The sequence below is a fragment of the Prunus mume genome, linkage group LG1 (genome assembly GCF_029339155.1).
Source record: "Prunus mume cultivar Tortuosa linkage group LG1, ASM2933915v1, whole genome shotgun sequence".
Lineage (NCBI taxonomy): Eukaryota > Viridiplantae > Streptophyta > Magnoliopsida > Rosales > Rosaceae > Prunus > Prunus mume.
This window is the reverse complement of record NC_142698.1, coordinates 24,896,300-24,912,573: the sequence shown is the minus strand read 5'-3', so window position 1 is coordinate 24,912,573 and position 16,274 is coordinate 24,896,300. Positions and strand designations below refer to the sequence as shown.

General features: G+C 39.3%; 3 protein-coding genes and 1 pseudogene across 5 annotated transcripts; all 4 read left to right on the top strand.

Moving 5' to 3' along the window:
- The first annotated feature begins 1,518 nt into the window (after nt 1-1,518).
- LOC103321599 (UDP-glucose iridoid glucosyltransferase-like) lies at nt 1,519-3,334 on the top strand. Its single transcript, XM_008223426.3, has 2 exons — nt 1,519-2,063; nt 2,228-3,334. The coding sequence occupies exons 1-2, from the start codon at nt 1,589-1,591 to the stop codon at nt 3,097-3,099; spliced, it is 1,347 nt and encodes a 448-aa protein (XP_008221648.1). The 5' UTR covers nt 1,519-1,588; the 3' UTR covers nt 3,100-3,334.
- Nucleotides 3,335-4,104: 770 nt separating this feature from the next.
- LOC103321590 (UDP-glycosyltransferase 76E2-like) lies at nt 4,105-6,405 on the top strand. Of its 2 annotated transcripts, XM_089041177.1 has the most exons (3): nt 4,105-4,677; nt 4,812-5,469; nt 6,136-6,405. In XM_089041177.1, the coding sequence occupies exons 1-3, from the start codon at nt 4,197-4,199 to the stop codon at nt 6,176-6,178; spliced, it is 1,182 nt and encodes a 393-aa protein (XP_088897303.1). In that variant the 5' UTR covers nt 4,105-4,196; the 3' UTR covers nt 6,179-6,405. The 2 variants fall into 2 exon arrangements, with proteins under 2 accessions (XP_088897303.1, XP_008221636.2); XM_008223414.2 differs by lacking the exon at nt 6,136-6,405 and having other exon boundaries at nt 4,812-5,996.
- An 849-nt stretch (nt 6,406-7,254) lies between these two features.
- LOC103321572 (UDP-glucose iridoid glucosyltransferase-like) lies at nt 7,255-9,212 on the top strand (annotated as a pseudogene). Its single transcript, XR_016121906.1, has 2 exons — nt 7,255-7,991; nt 8,130-9,212. The product of XR_016121906.1 is annotated as a UDP-glucose iridoid glucosyltransferase-like (transcript).
- Nucleotides 9,213-9,350: 138 nt separating this feature from the next.
- LOC103321581 (UDP-glucose iridoid glucosyltransferase-like) lies at nt 9,351-11,356 on the top strand. Its single transcript, XM_008223402.3, has 2 exons — nt 9,351-10,110; nt 10,241-11,356. The coding sequence occupies exons 1-2, from the start codon at nt 9,630-9,632 to the stop codon at nt 11,110-11,112; spliced, it is 1,353 nt and encodes a 450-aa protein (XP_008221624.2). The 5' UTR covers nt 9,351-9,629; the 3' UTR covers nt 11,113-11,356.
- Nucleotides 11,357-16,274: the final 4,918 nt, after the last annotated feature.

The window sequence follows — 16,274 nt, the reverse complement described above, 5'->3', positions numbered from 1 at the left end:
AAAGGAAATCTGGTACTTGGTGGTTGAGAAGAAGAATTTAAGTTTTTTCTTTTTTGTTTCTTCTAGTGTAGAAATAGCATATGGGTTTTCATCTTCAATTTGATGGGTTTTAATTCCCCCTCTTTCCAACGCTGAATTTAATTTTGTTTCTTTCAAAATGATGAAAAGTCGAATATACCCTGAACAAGAAGATCATGTGGCACTCACATGGTTAATCTTGACGGATTCTGTTACGGCAGGATTTAATTGCAACTCTGGATTGGTTTTTTAGGTTTTATAAAAAAGCTTTTTCATCTAATTAAAGCTTTTTCCATGTCTAATTAAAGGATATAATTGTCTAAAAAAAAAAATTCATGTATCCAATTGCAATTGGGGCCATAGTTTAGGGACGTCTACAGTAAATAACTATTTTTAATAATATAAACAATTTTAGTTACTTTCACTACATCTATTCATGTGACAAATATGATGTGAGCTAGAACCAACGTTCTGCCCAACTTTTAAATATCAATTGACTATTAGATTTTTTTTGACAGATGAGAAGGGTGACTAGTAGCTTACAAACGAAACGACGGATATGCAATAACATTTTACCTAATTCTCAAAAATGTTATGTACGTCTGTCCTCAACTGCAATAAAAAGTGTGGGACTGCAGACTTTATAGTTACAGGGTTGACCTCATCTCATGTATATCAAAATTTCTCATAACTATATTTGTAAAAAGCATTTAAAAATATCATCTTTTCTTTTAATCTCAATTTAAAATTACCAGTTTCTATTAGTTGGAAAAGTAAGAAGAAGAAAGATAAAAAGTAGCCAACTTAATTGAAGCAAAAAGCAGCTTTCTAAAGGGAGCCGACTGGTGAGTGCCGGCTTTCTCCAATTGGAATGGGACTGACAAGAGACTCAATTGAAGCAAAAGCATATTAAGCGAACGTATGAATTCATTTTAATTGTATTGGATACTGTTGTCTATCCCACTTATTTTCAACAAGGACTGTTGAGTTAGCAGTTTGCTTAAAACTTCCAAAAGCCACTCTTATGCATTTGTATCTATTTATCAGTGTGTAGTGAATGATATTCTAGTAGAAGCCTGGAACTTGAACTACGAGAAAACATGTCCTACCACTACTTGTATATAATCATGCGTCTATCTTTCTTATCATATAGTTGTATAATACAATTGATAAACACCCGAAAATTTCTCAGTTTGAATAATGTATCCAAGTCCTGTCGATTTAATTATGCTATAAATAAGAAATGGGAATCATGTAAGACTCAACATCTTTCTTTTCCACTCCTAAAAAAAACGTGTTCTTAATCCATGAAGATGTAACCAAAAGCACAAGACGACATGAAGAGTGTCAGTCTTTATTGAGACAAAAATCGGAAGTTTGATTGAGAACTGCGACAAGCAATTTACGAAGAGAAAAGACAACTTTATTATTAATCTGGCTTACCTAACGTTATTTGCTAATTATGATCTGTGCAGCACGCGGGGACCATTCTATATTACATAGTCTCATAAGGTTGCATAGCTGCAAGCTATTTGAATCTGTGAAAGACGAGAGAGAAAGAGGGAGGGAGATGGAAAAGAAAACACAGAGCTGTAAAAGGTTGGTTTTAGTCCCATGTCCATACCAAGGCCACATAAATCCAATGCTTCAGCTTGGTACCTTCCTTCACTCAAAGGGTTTTTCGATCACAATTGTTCACACTCATTTCAACTCTCCCAACCCTTCAAACCACCCTGAATTCACCTTCCTTCCGATACCAGATGGCCTCACTGAACACGAAATTTTGTCTGGGAATTTAGTAGCTATTCTGTTGGCTCTTAATGCCAATTGCAAAGCAAGCTTCCAGCAATGCTTGACTCAACTGATGGAGCAAGAACCACAGAACAGCATTAGCATAATCTATGATGACATCATGTACTTCTCTGAAGCTGTGGCTAATTATCTGAACATTCCAAGCATCGTCTTACGCACTGTCAGCATTACCAATTTTATTGCCCGCAGCACCGTCCTACAACTTCTTTCAAAAGGTTCCTTTCCCTTCCCAGGTATGTACCCTTCTATAAAACTCCAATGGTTAAGATTAATAGTACAGCTGATCTACCTCTCTGCAAATGACCGGGAAGAGGCTAACGCCTGAGTCATCTTACTTAATGCATGATGTTTATTTTTCTTACTTATACCTAATTAAGACCACCACTATGGATCACAGAATCTATGTCACGGAACCCGGTTCCCGACCTTGATCCCCTCAGGTTCAAGGATCTTCCCATCTCCAACTTTGACACGTATGAGAACTATTCAAAACTAGTAGTTAATTTACACAATGTCAGGACATCCTCAGCCGTCATTTGGAACACTGTGGACTGCCTTGAACAATCATCACTGGCACAGATCCAGCAACAATGTCAAGTTCCAATCTTCACCATAGGTCCTCTTCACAAGATTGCAACAGCAGCTTCAACTAGTTTACTAGAAGAGGACATGGGATGCATTGCGTGGCTTGACAAGCAAACCCATAACTCAGTTATCTATGTAAGCATGGGAAGTGTAGCATCCATTAGTGAGAAAGAACTAGCTGAGATGGCTTGGGGGTTAGCTAAGAGCAAGCAACCTTTCCTGTGGGTGATCAGGCCCGGATCAATTTGTGGTTCTGATTGGATTGAGCTATTGCCTCAAGGTTTCATAGAAGCTATTGGAGAAAATGGTTGCATTGTGAAATGGGCACCCCAGAGGCAAGTTCTGGCGCATGACGCGGTGGGTGGGTTTTGGAGCCATTGCGGTTGGAATTCAACGCTGGAAAGTTTATCAGAAGGGGTTCCGATGATATGTTGGCCGTGTTTTAGCGATCAGAAGGTGCATGCAAGGTATGTGAGCCAAGTATGTAAAATAGGGATACAACTGGAGAATGAATTAGAGAGGGGAGAGATAGAGAGAGCTGTTAGAAAACTTATGGTAGATGATGATGGGAAGGGAATCAGGGCGAGGGCCAAGGAATTGAAGGAGAAAATAGAAGTTAGTATGAAGGGTGGCTCTTCCTACCATTGCTTGAATGAGCTTGTGAAGCTTATAAGGTCATTTTGATTGGAACATCAAAGTGGTTTTGTCATCAACTAGGTCCTCTCTCGTCAAATTGGTAGATGAAGGCTTCCTGGTTCCTGCATCTGATGTAAATAAATTTTCATTCTAGTCCAAAGCGCATTAATAACGATATTATGTATGATTCAAGGCTCTGGCCTGGCCAACCTGAGAACGTAATTTCTGTGGTGTTGCCCCCAAAAAATGTAGAATAATGGGTTTTCATGGTTGCTTTGCTGCACATTGGTCCTTATCTTTCTCACTTAAAAAATGAAAGATTTGAAAGACAGCTGCGTGAGCTATTGGTAGGTACAGAAGTTTTTCTCAACACTACCAGACCTCGATGTATTGTGTGTCCTACTTGTATTAATGGCTGAAAATCACTAGCGACACTGTACCAAGTGCTCCTCCGGAAAAAGAAAGAGCGAAAACGGATACATGTCTTTCAAAGAAGCATTCCCTCTTAATTAATCATGAGAAAATTGTTGCGTCTACCATAATATGTGAAAAAGATATTTGTTAACTCTGAGACGACGAAGGTCATTAAACCATGCAAAACAAACACACACCTAAACAAGCCTTACAATATTTGGTGGGAGATGTTGAATGTGTTCACTTTTTGGCCTAATTTCATTTATAGAGAATTACAATTAAGCGATGCAAAAGACGTAAATAGACGATCGGGATTCATCAATCGTGAAAATAAAATTATCAACACAACATATTGCATCAAGTCAGTTCTCTAAAACCAACCACAACCGGCCAATATACTTTTCAATCATTAGAGATGAAAGTCCAATACGTGCATCCAAAGTTTGCTTAATTCATGAAATGCGTGCTGAGGACCACATGGTTATGTCCCAAACAATTTATGGAAAAAGACATTACTAATTGGCTTACCTAAATATTATTTACTGATGGTCTCTGCAGGGAGGTCCACTATATATATATATATTCCATACTCAAGCTCCTATGAATTTCAAAAAGATTGTCAAGCAATATAAGGTTTCCATAGCCGCAAGCTATTGAGTGTCTTTGTGTGTGTGTGTGTGTGTGCGCGCCCGGTTATCGGTGAGAAGGAAGAGGAAGAGGGAGGGAGGGAGATGGAAAAGAAAGCACAGAGTGGTCACAGGTTGGTCTTAGTCCCATGTCCATACCAAGGCCACATAAATCCTATGCTTCAGCTGGGCACCTTCCTTCACTCAAAGGGCTTTTCCATTTCAATTGTTCACACCCATTTCAACTCTCCAAACCCTTCAAACCACCCTGAATTCACCTTCTTTCCAATACCAGATGGCTTAATTGCTGATGAGATTTCATCTGGGAATGTAGTAGCTATTATGTTCACTATTAACGCCAATTGCAAAGCGAGTTTCAAACAATGCTTGACTGATAGAGTGACGGAACAGGAACCGCAGAACAAAATCACCTGCATCATCTATGATGAATTTATGTACTTCTCTGAATCTGTGGCTAATGATCTAAACATTCCAAGAATCCTCTTACGCACACAAAGCGCTACCAATTTTATTGCTTGCAACACTCTAATACAACTTCATTCGAAAGGTTGCACTCCCTTCCCAGGTGTGTGCCCTGTTTTCTCTTTTCTATTTTTCTTTCTGCAAACAAGGAAAGAGGCTAATGCCTGGGTCATTTTTTTATAGACAATGATGTTTATTTTTCTTACTTATAACTAAGACTATATCTCCGGATCACAGATTCTATGTCACTGAACTTGGTGGCCGAGCTTCATCCCCTCAGGTTCAAGGATCTGCCCATCTCCATTTTCGACACACTTGAAAACGTTTTGACACTAATGGCAAATGGACACGATGTTAGGACATCCTCAGCCATCATTTGGAACACCCTGGACTGCCTTGAGCAATCATCACTAGCACAGATCCAGCAACAATGCCAAATTCCAATCTTCTCCATAGGTCCCCTTCACAAGATTGCAACAGCGGCCTCCAGTAGTAGTTTACTAGAAGAAGACACCAGCTGCATTGCGTGGCTTGACAAACAATCCCATAACTCAGTTATCTATGTAAGCTTGGGGAGCTTAGCATTCATAAGTGAGAAGGAGCTATTTGAAATGGCTTGGGGATTAATTAACAGCAGGCAACCTTTTTTGTGGGTGATCAGGCCTGGATCAGTTTGTGATTCTGATGGGATTGAACTACTGCCTCAAGGTTTCTCAGAAGTTGTTGGAGAAAGAGGTTGCATTGTGACATGGGCACCCCAGATGGAAGTCTTGGCTCATGGCGCGGTGGGCGGGTTTTGGAGCCATTGTGGTTGGAACTCAACCCTGGAAAGTATGTCTGAAGGGGTTCCAATGTTATGCAGGCCATGCTCCAGCGATCAGAAGGTGAATGCAAGGTATGTGAGCCAAGTATGGAAAATAGGGTTACAATTGGAGAATGAATTAGAGAGAGGAGAGATAGAGAGAGCTGTTAAAAAACTTATGGTAGATGATGATGGGAAGGGAATGAGGGTGAGGGCCAAGGATTTGAAAGAGAAAATAGAAGTTAGTATGAAGGGTGGCTCTTCCTACCATTGCTTGAATGAGCTTGTGGAGCTTATAAGGTCATTTTAATTACAAGAAGTGCGTGTGTGTGTTTTTTTCTTCTTTCAACTAAGTCCTTTGTCATCAGATTGATAGTTGAGGCTTCTTGCATCTGATGTGAACAAACTTCTGTTTGTTGTACAATCAATCCAGATTTTACATTTCAAAATGGTTGAAGCAACAATATGAAGCTGTTCCAACTAACTCAGACAATCATTCCTCTAAACTTCTCTATTTTCGTTGATCACCACTACCAACAAAAGATGGTGAAGAGGTTCTGTTATAGTACAAAACCAGGGCACCAAGATTTGCACTTGTATTTAGTTTAGGGTATATTTAAGAAATTAGCTATTTTTCATCTTTCTGAATATGGTATTGACCCTTTTCTTGGGAAATAAGGTTCTATGTTCTCTGGTTCTCATACCTAACTTTGACTCAAACCTTAACACCCCTGATACTTGGAACATATCTGTGTGCAGATTCTATGATGCTAGTACAAGAACTTCAACCACTCAAATTTGAAGCCTACCCATCACCAATTTCAAAGATTTGGATGTCTTACTGGAGCAACAGATAACGAAAGCCCACCATTTAAGCCCAAATAAGTGCCTTTTATTCTCCTGGCCTCAAGCTGACATCTTGGGCTTCTTGCTTGTCAGACAAGTCATGTTATGTTTCATAAGTCCCAAATAGTTGCTTTTACGCTAGAACATCCTATATCATATCAACGACCTTGAATGATGAAAAACATGCCCTATTCTCAGTTGTATATAATTATGTGTCTATCATGTGTGCCACTTAAAAATTTAATTTTGAACCACATATCATTTAATTTATGAGTGTTGTCGATTTCAATATGCTATAAATAAGATATGGACATCGTGTGAGAGTCAACATCTTTCTTTCAACTCCTAAAAATGGCATGTACCTTTGTTTGAGCTTATTATTAATTGTGGTAATGTGAGCTAATAGTTTTAGTGCGGCTTTTGTCCACTATAGTTTTGTTTTTCACATGTTAGCTTATTGACCTATTGGGATTGGTACTTTAAATGTCATGTTGATGTCTTTGATTGTACTATTGAAGTTTATCTAATAAAATTTATCTTTGATATTAAAAGAGAAGAAAAAAAAAAAATGAAAGTTCAAAACGGCGTACCAATGCAAAAGATGTAAATGGACGACCTGAGCTCATCAATGATGAAAATAAAATCATTAACACAACATATTACTGATGACTGTATTGTCCAGGTCAGCTCAATTTGTTAGAATGGCACATGGAGATCACGTGCTCTTGTTAGTATTGTTGGTAAGATCTGTTAGTTTGTTAAGCTGAGTTTACTTTAAGCTCTAAGCTTTCTGTTATGTATATAAGCTGAGTTTTACGTTGTAATCGATTTATTAAGCAAAACTAATACAAAATTTTCTGAGATTTCTCTGCTTTCTTCTTCAATCTTCTCTTCTGTTATCAATTACATCAAGTCAGTTCTTCTTCTAAAACCACCCAATATACTTTTGAATCACTAGAGATGATGCGAGTCCAAAGTTTTCTTAATTCGGGAGATACGTGCAGCCAAAGTTTGCTTAATTCATGAAATGCGTGCCGAGAGAACCACATGCTTATTTCCCTAACAATTTATGGCAGAAGACATTACTAATTAGCACCTAAATATTATTTACTGAATATGGTCTCTGCAGGGAGGACCACTCTATATATTACATATTCCAGCTCCAATGAATTTCAAGGAGATAAGCCAAGCAATATAAAGTTTCCATAGCCACAAGCTATTGAGTGTGTGTGTGCGTGCGTGGGCCTGTGCGCTCATATCAGTGAGAGAGAAGAGGAAGCAAGAGGGAGGGAGGGAGGGAGATGGAAAAGAATGCACAGAGTGGTCACAGGTTGGTCTTAGTCCCATGTCCATTCCAAGGCCACATAAACCCTATGCTTAAGCTGGCAACCTTCCTTCCCTCATTTTCATTGTTCACACCCATTTCAACTCTCCAAACCCTTCAAACACCCTGAATTCACTTTTTTTCCGATTCCGGATGGCTTAACTGCTGATGAGATTTCATCTGGGAATACACTAGCTATTCTGTCGGCCTTTAACGCCAACTGCAAAGCGGGTTTCGAACAATGCTTGACTGATAGAGTGATTGAACAAGAACCGCAGAACAAAATCACCTGCATCATCTATGATGGAATTATGTACTTCTCTGAATCTGTGGCAAATTATCTAAACATTCCAAGCATCCTCTTGCGCACGCAAAGCACTATCAATTTTATTGCTCTCAACCCCCTCCTACGGCTTCATTAAAAAAGGTCACACTCCATTCCAAGGTATGTGTGCCCTGTTTCCTCCTTTCTATATGTTTCTTCTGCAAATGAGGGAAGAGGCTAATGCCTGATTTGTTTGCTTAGTGTATGGCGTTTTTTTTATTTATTACTTGTAACTAAGACCACAACTCTGGATCACAGAATATATGTCACTGAATCCGGTGTCCGAGCTTCACCCCCTCAGGTTCAAGGATCTGCCCACCTCCATTTTCGAAACACTTGAAAACTATTTGAAACTAGTTGCTAATTTACAAAAAGTTAGGACATCCTCAGCGGTCATTTGGAACACCATGGACTGCCTTGAACAATCATCAGTGGCACAGATCCAGCAAGAATTTCAAGTTCCAATCTTCACCGTAGGTCCTTTTCACAAGATTGCAACAGCGGCCTCAAGTAGTTACTAGAAGAGGACACCGGCTGCATTGTGTGGCTTGACTCATAACTCAGTTATCCATGTAAGCTTTGGGGAGTCTAGCATCCATCTGCTAGAAAGAACTAGACGAAATGGCTTGGGGCTTAGCTAACAGCAAGCAACCTTTCTTGTGGGTGATCAGGCCCGGATCAATTTGTGGTTCAGATTGGATTGAGCTACTGCCTCAAGAATTCATAGAAGCTGTTGGAGAAAGAGGTTGCATTGTTAAATGCGCACCCCCAGATGGAAGTTTTTGGTGCATGACGCGGTGGGCGGGTTTTGGAGCCATTGCGGTTGGAACTCAACCCTGGAAAGTTTATCAGAAGGGGTTCCGATGATATGCAGGCCGTGCTCTGGCGATCAGAAGGTGCAGGCAAGGTATGTGAGCCAAGTATGGAAAGTAGGGTTGCAATTGGAGAATGAATTAGAGAGGGGAGAGATAGAGAGAGCTGTTAGAAAACTTATGGTAGATGATGATGGGAAGGGAATGAGGGTGAGGGCCAGGGCGTTGAAGGAGAACATAGAAGTTAGTATGAAGGGTGGCTCTACCTACCATTCCTTGAATGAGCTTGTGGAGCTTATGAGGTCATTTTAATTACAGCTGTGGTTTTTTCTCAACTAAAAGTCCTTTCTAGAACGAACTCACACAATCATTACAGTATTTGGTGGGAGATGTTGAATGGCGATTTGGCCTTCTATTCTGACAAATAAGTAATGGACATCATGTAAGAGTCAAAATCTTTCTTTCAAATTTCAAAAACCATGTGGCATTTCCCTTATGAAATAAATAAGATCATCTGTTTATCGGTTCATGTACCAGACACAACAACCAGCCAATATACTCTTCAATATTAATTCATGAACTGCAGCCAAGTTTGACAAAGATGTTTAGGAATTATTACATCAAGTCAGTTCTTCCTCTAATACCAGACACAACAACCAGCCAATATACTTTTCAATATCAATCAATGAATTGCAGCAGCCAGCTGTGCTGAGAACTACAAGCTTATGTTCCAAACAAATGGAAAAGGACAAACTTATTATTAATTGGCTTATCTCAATATTATCTTCTTAGCATGGTCTCTATATATTACATACTCAAGCCCCTATGAATTTCAAGGAGACAGTCAAGCAATATAAAGCTTCCATAGCCGCAAGCTATTGAGTGTCTTTGTGCGTGCGTACGCGCTCTTATCGGTGAGACTGAAGAGGAAGAGGGAGGGAGGGAGATGGAAAAGAAACAACAGAGTGGTCAACTGTTGGTCTTAGTTCCATGCCCATACCAAGGCCACATAAACCCTATGCTTAAGCTGGGTACCTTCCTTCACTCGAAGGGCTTTTCCATTTCAATTGTTCACACCCATTTCAACTCTCCAAACCCTTCAAACCACCCCGAATTCACCTTCTTTCCAATACCAGATGGCTTAACTGCTGATCAGATTTCATCTGGGAATGTAGTAGCTATTGTGTTTGCTATTAACGCCAACTGCAAAGCGAGTTTCAAACAATGCTTGACTGATAGAGTGACAGAACGAGAACCGCAGAACAAAATCACCTGCATCATCTATGATGAATTTATGTACTTCTCTGAATCTGTGGCTAATGATCTAAACATTCCAAGAATCCTCTTACGCACACAAAGTACTACCAATTTTATTGCTCGCAATGCTGTAATACAACTTCATTCGAACGGTTGCACTCCCTTCCCAGGTATGTGCCCTGTTTCCTCCTTTCTATGTTTCTTTCTGCAAACGAGGAAAGAGACTAATGCCTGAGTCATTTTTCTGAAGAGTATGATGTTTATTTTTCTTACTTATAAGACTATAACTCCGGATCACAGAATCTATGTTAGTGAACTCGGTGGATGAGCTTCATCCCCTCCGGTTCAAGGATCTGCCCATCACCATTTTCGACACACTTGAAAACTATTCGAAACTATTGGCTATTGCCAACAATGTTAGGACATCCTCAGCCATCATTTGGAACACCCCGGACTGCCTTGAACAATCATCACTAGCAAAGGTCCAGCAACAATGTCAAGTTCCAATCTTCTCCATAGGTCCTCTTCACAAGATTGCAACAGTAGCCTCCAGTAGTTTACTAGAAGAAGACACAGGCTGTGTTGCGTGGCTTGACAAACAATCCCATAACTCAGTTATCTATGTAAGCTTGGGGAGTCTAGCATCCATCAGTGAGAAAGAAATAGCCGAAATGGCTTGGGGATTAAATAACAGCAGGCAACCTTTTTTGTGGGTGATTAGGCCCGGATCAATTTGCGGTTCTCATTGGATCGAGCTACTGCCTCAAGGTTTCCTTGAAGCTGTTGGAGAAAGAAGTTGCATCGTGAAATGGGCACCCCAGATGGAAGTCTTGGCGCATGGCGCAGTGGGCGGGTTCTGGAGCCATTGTGGTTGGAACTCAACCCTGGAAAGTATATCTGAAGGCGTTCCGATGTTATGCAGGCCGTGCTTTAGTGATCAGAAGGTGAATGCAAGGTATGTAAGCGAAGTATGGAAAATAGGGATACAATTGGAGAATGAATTAGAGAGGGGAGAGATAGAGAGAGCTGTTAGGAAACTTCTGGTAGATGATGATGGGAAGGGAATGAGGGTGAGGGCCAAGGAGTTGAAGGAGAAAATAGAAGTTAGTATGAAGGGTGGCTCTACCTACCATTTCTTGAATGAGCTTGTGAAGCTTATAAGGTCATTTTAATTGGAACAAGAAGTGTTTTTTTTTTCTCTCAACTAAGTGATTTCTGGAACGAACTCACACAATCATTCCCTCCCCCTTATCCATCCTTACAACATTTGGCGGGAGATGTTAAATGCTAGGCCTCTTTGTATTCTGATAAATAAGTAATGGACATCATGTAAGAGTCAAAATATTTTTTCCAATTTCAAAACAACAGGGGACATATCTCTAGTGAAATAAATAAGATCATCTGTTTATCTGTTCATGTTGATGTTGTTACCTCCCTTTTGACCATCACCATTTGATTTATAAAGGTTGACTATTAAGCATAGGGTTTAGGGTGTAGAATTATATCAAAAGTGTAACCAAACGAAAGTTCAAGACGACACGGTGTACCAACACAGAAGAAGTAAATATAGAGGATGCTGGCTCATCTTGAACTTAATAAGAAATAATAAAATAAAATTATTAACATAAAGAAATATAGTATCATGTTACTACGAGTCATCAATTGTTTACTGAAGGAGGATGAGTAGGACTTATTCCTTGAAGATGCAGCCACGTTTGATAAAGATTTTACATCCCCTAAAACGACCCACAACTAGGTAATATACTTTTCAATCTTAGAGGTGAGTATCCAAAGTTCACTTATTTCATGAAACGCAACACCCAGCTGTCCTGGGAACCACATGCTTCTGTCCCAAACAATTTATGGAAAAAAGGCAAACTTATTATTAATTGACATACTCAAGCTCCAACGAATTTCAAGTTCCATAGCCAGAAGCTGTTGAGTGTCAATGTGCGCACGTGCGTATCTGTTGTATTAATAATTGGCATAAATTAATGTGCTAATCATCTAATTAAAAATACTCGCAAGTGCATGAATTTATTGAGGTGTAGATTTGCGCCGAAGTAGAAAATACAAGTATATAAGATACCTAAGTATTCAATAATTACATATTTAGAGCTAAATGTTTCGAATTGAGTCATGTCTAATTTGTTTTAGAGAAAATTGTAACTTAAATTATAAGTTGTTTTTTTACAAATTCTACATATTATATATATAATAGAGGAGGGATAAAAATATTTTGTGAGGGGGGGTGTGGGGCGGGTCAGGTAGGCTCACTGCCCAAGAGGAACTTTCGGCTTACTAAAAGTTCTAGTTTGAGTATGTAAAGAACACTTATTTAACACAACACACAGGTAAAATGAAAATTCGAATCTAAGAGTGAATAAAAAATAGTAAAAGAAATGAAACAAAACAAGAAACCAAAGATAAACACAAACATCAATTTCTATCACCCTTTTATCACCTTTCTATTACCACTGTATCACTTCTTTGTCATCTATTTATCACCTAGTGAACAGTAACGACCGGTCGCATGAACAATAACGACTTGTCGTTTTGAAACATATTGTGACCTGAAAACCAAAATGGAAGGCGACCGGTCGTATGAACAGTGACAGCCAGTCGTTTTGAAGTAGAGTGTGTGCTCTGTTTTCAACTTTGACCTCTATCCAGTTTTTTACCTATAACTTTTATCCAAATTTTACGTCCTTCATATGGTTGGATTCAGCACAGAAAAAGGAATAAATCATTATGGACCAAATGTCATAAACAATTACAGAAGTGAGCAGAATTCAATGAGGAAAACACACAACTTTTCAAAAACACACACACACACACACGAGGAATTTGGGTAGGGAGGGGGGGTGGGTGTTGATTCAAGTACCTAATTCTAATGCTTGAATGTAACCATACCCTAATTATAACAAGATTGACAAAGATGAATATCAAAGTGCGACTTGAAATGTAAAAACACTAGGGTTTTTGGAATCCACCCTAAACAATCATACTCACGTTCATGGTCACCCAAGTAATGAACTCTAAATGTGTTGATGAAGATGTTCGCAATCAAAACCGAGTCTAGTGGCTCAAGATGCATTGATTCTCTCTAATATAACTAGACTGCGAGGCTAGTGCTACAATACTCGTGCCTTCTCTATAATCAAGATAGGTGTGCTTAGTACTTCGATTTAATTACATGAAAAACTCATTACGTTCAAAGAGAATATGAACATCATAAGAACCCTAATAGTATGATGTTTACATTAGGCATTCAAGAAACCAATTTACATGGATGATTCTTACTTCATCCATTTGTTGCTTAGGAAAACATAAGGGTATATATAATCCCAACAATCTCAAGAAGCATGCTTTTAAAGGTGATCAATCAAAGAAAAACATACATCAATGATAGCTTATTTTAGTGAATGAGAATTCATCAACAATATCTAGAAATTCATAAACTTAAGCATCAAAACAATAGAGTAATCATGTTTGGGGCTTCAACTTAAGCCCTAGCTATGGAGTTTAGCTCCTCATACTTATTTCAAACATAGATTCAAAATATAACTAGAAAGAGTTGATAGATTTTGTGAAAGTGATGGAAGCTCAAGGTCTTTAATGGTGGACAATGTTCTTCTCCTTCTTGCTTGGTTGCACCTTGTCTCCTCTCCAGCTCCAATCTCTAATCTTTGCTCAATCTCATAAAAATGTCGAATGATTCAATGAATGGTTGATGCCTTCCCTTTTGCTGTAACATCCCACATTGACCAGCAGAGAAGGGGTAATGTGCCTTATATGTACATGCCCGTCTCCATCTAGCACGAGGCCTTTTGGGAGCTTACAAGCTTCGGAGTCATAGGAACTCTGAAGTTAAGCGAGTTAGGACTAGAGCAATCCCAGGATGGGTGACCCACTGGGAAGTTTCTCATGAGCTCCCAGAAACAAAACCGTGAGGGTAGAGGGGGCCCCAAAGTGGACAATATCGTGCTACGGCGGAGCCGATCCCGGGATGTGACAATTTGGTATCAGAGCCACTCTGCCATGTGGTGCTAGTGTGCCGACAAGGACGTCGGATCCTTAAAGGGGTGGATTGTAACATCCCACATCAACCAATGGAGAGGGGGTAATGTGCCTTATATGTACATGCATGCCTCCATCTTGTACGAGGCCTTTTAGGAGCTCATTGGCTTCGAAGTCATAGGAACTCTGAAGTTAAGCGAGTTGGGGATAAAGCAATCCCAGTATGGGTGACCCACTGGGAAGTTACTCGTGAGCTCCCATAAACAAAACCGTGAGGGCAGAGAGGGGGGCCCAAAGCGGACAATATCGTGTTACGACGGAGCCGATACGGGGATGTGACATTAGATTCTTCTCTCTCTTACTTTCCAGCTCACACCTCAATATTAAACTCCACTACCTTTTGCTAAAGCCTTTAGCCATTGTCTCCTCGTTGTCTTCTTGCCATGATGAGATTTTGTTTTTAAATACATTACAAGGTTCTCCTTGACTCAAAAAATCCCACTTCATAAGGTAATTTATTGTTACCAAATGATATGGTAACAAGTAGAAATAAGATGACATCAAGTAGAGGTGAAATTTGCCCAAAACAGATTTCCAAAGCCAAGATCAATTGTTGGATCGGTTGGCTGGGCTATACTTTCTCTCAAATTCGGATATGTTGTAGTCAATATCCATTGGAACAAGTTTCATGAAGATCTTCACCTCATCCGAGCAACGGAGCTTGCGAATCCAAAGTCAAGAAGTTGACATACGAAAATGAACAAAAACAGAATTTATAACCAATAATGCATTTTTAGCTCATTTTCATTCTAACCAAGGTAAAATCTATGAAAATGCAAAAAGGAATTAAAATGCTATGAAATGTCAAGAACTAACTCAAAATATTGGGTGAATAACATGATAAATCATGTGTAAAAATGAACCCAACAGTATTAGTGTGAGAGAGAGAGAAGAGGGAGAGGGAGATGGAAAGAAAGTATAGAGTGGTCAAAGGTTAGTCTTAGTCCCATGTCCATATACTAAGGCCACATAAATCCTATGCTTTAGCTGGGCACCTTCGTACACTCAATGGTCGTTTCCTTCTCAATTCTTCATACCATTTCAACTCTCCAACCTTTCAAACCACCCTGAATTTGCCTTCTTTCCAATACCAGATGGATTTAACTGCACATGAGATTTCATGCCCTTCTATGAAGTTGTGGCTAGTTATTAGAACATTCCAAGCATCGTCTTGCACTGTCAGCGTTACCAATTTGTTACCCGCTGCACAATCCTACAACTTCATTCAAAAGGTTACATTCCCATACCTATTACGTACCATCTGTTGACTGAGCCTTCCTAATTAATCAATGAGATTTATTTCCTTGATTAATTTGGGGATTTACTTCTTATTTTATATAGTTGACATATCCTTATATAATTAGGTGATATTCTTCTAATTGAATATTGTATCTATTTATTCCATATCTATTTCCTTGTAAAGCACTCATGTAAACTCCTTTATATACCTCTTTATGGAGAAGAATATTATTGACCTAAAGTATTCAAACCATATTCATACTTTAGCATGGTATCAGATCAATGGATCATAGGTTGTCTCTAAACCCTTAAATCTTACCCTCAAATTCAAACCTAAACCCTAAATCAAATTCCTCAAATTCAAATTCCTTAAATCCAAATCTTATACACTCATATCAAATCCTCTTATCAAAACCCATAATTTATCTTATAATCAAATCCTTTAGTTGCAATAGGCGACCTCCCGCTTTCACACACATAGGCTCTTCTACCTCCACTCCTCAAATTGTTGCTATTCACAATGAAAACTCCTCGTTTCCTACTGGCATAAACCTGACTGAAACCAACTATGCCTTATGGTCTCAAGTCATGGAGATGTGTACTGCTGCCGGGAAAAATTGGGATACCTAATCGAAGACACTCCACAGCCCCTCAGAGCTCGTCCACCTACAACAAATGGTGTACTGAGAACTTTCGGGTCAAAAGGTGGTTAATTGACTCCATGTCTCCTGACTTTATTAGTCGTTTCATCCGATTAAGTATCGCCAAAGAAATCTGGGCTGCCGTCAAGAAGACCTACAATGATGGTGGGGATGAAACTTATCTTTTTTATCTCAACAAACAGTCGTTCACTATTAAACAAAATGGTGCACCTGTTCATAAGTATTATAGCCAGCTGCACAGTATTTTTAAGGAAATTGACCATCAGAGTCCCATCTGCATGCACTGCGATGCCGATGTCACTAAGCGCCAGATAGAACTGGATCGTCTTCGTGTTCACCTTTGTCTTGCCGGT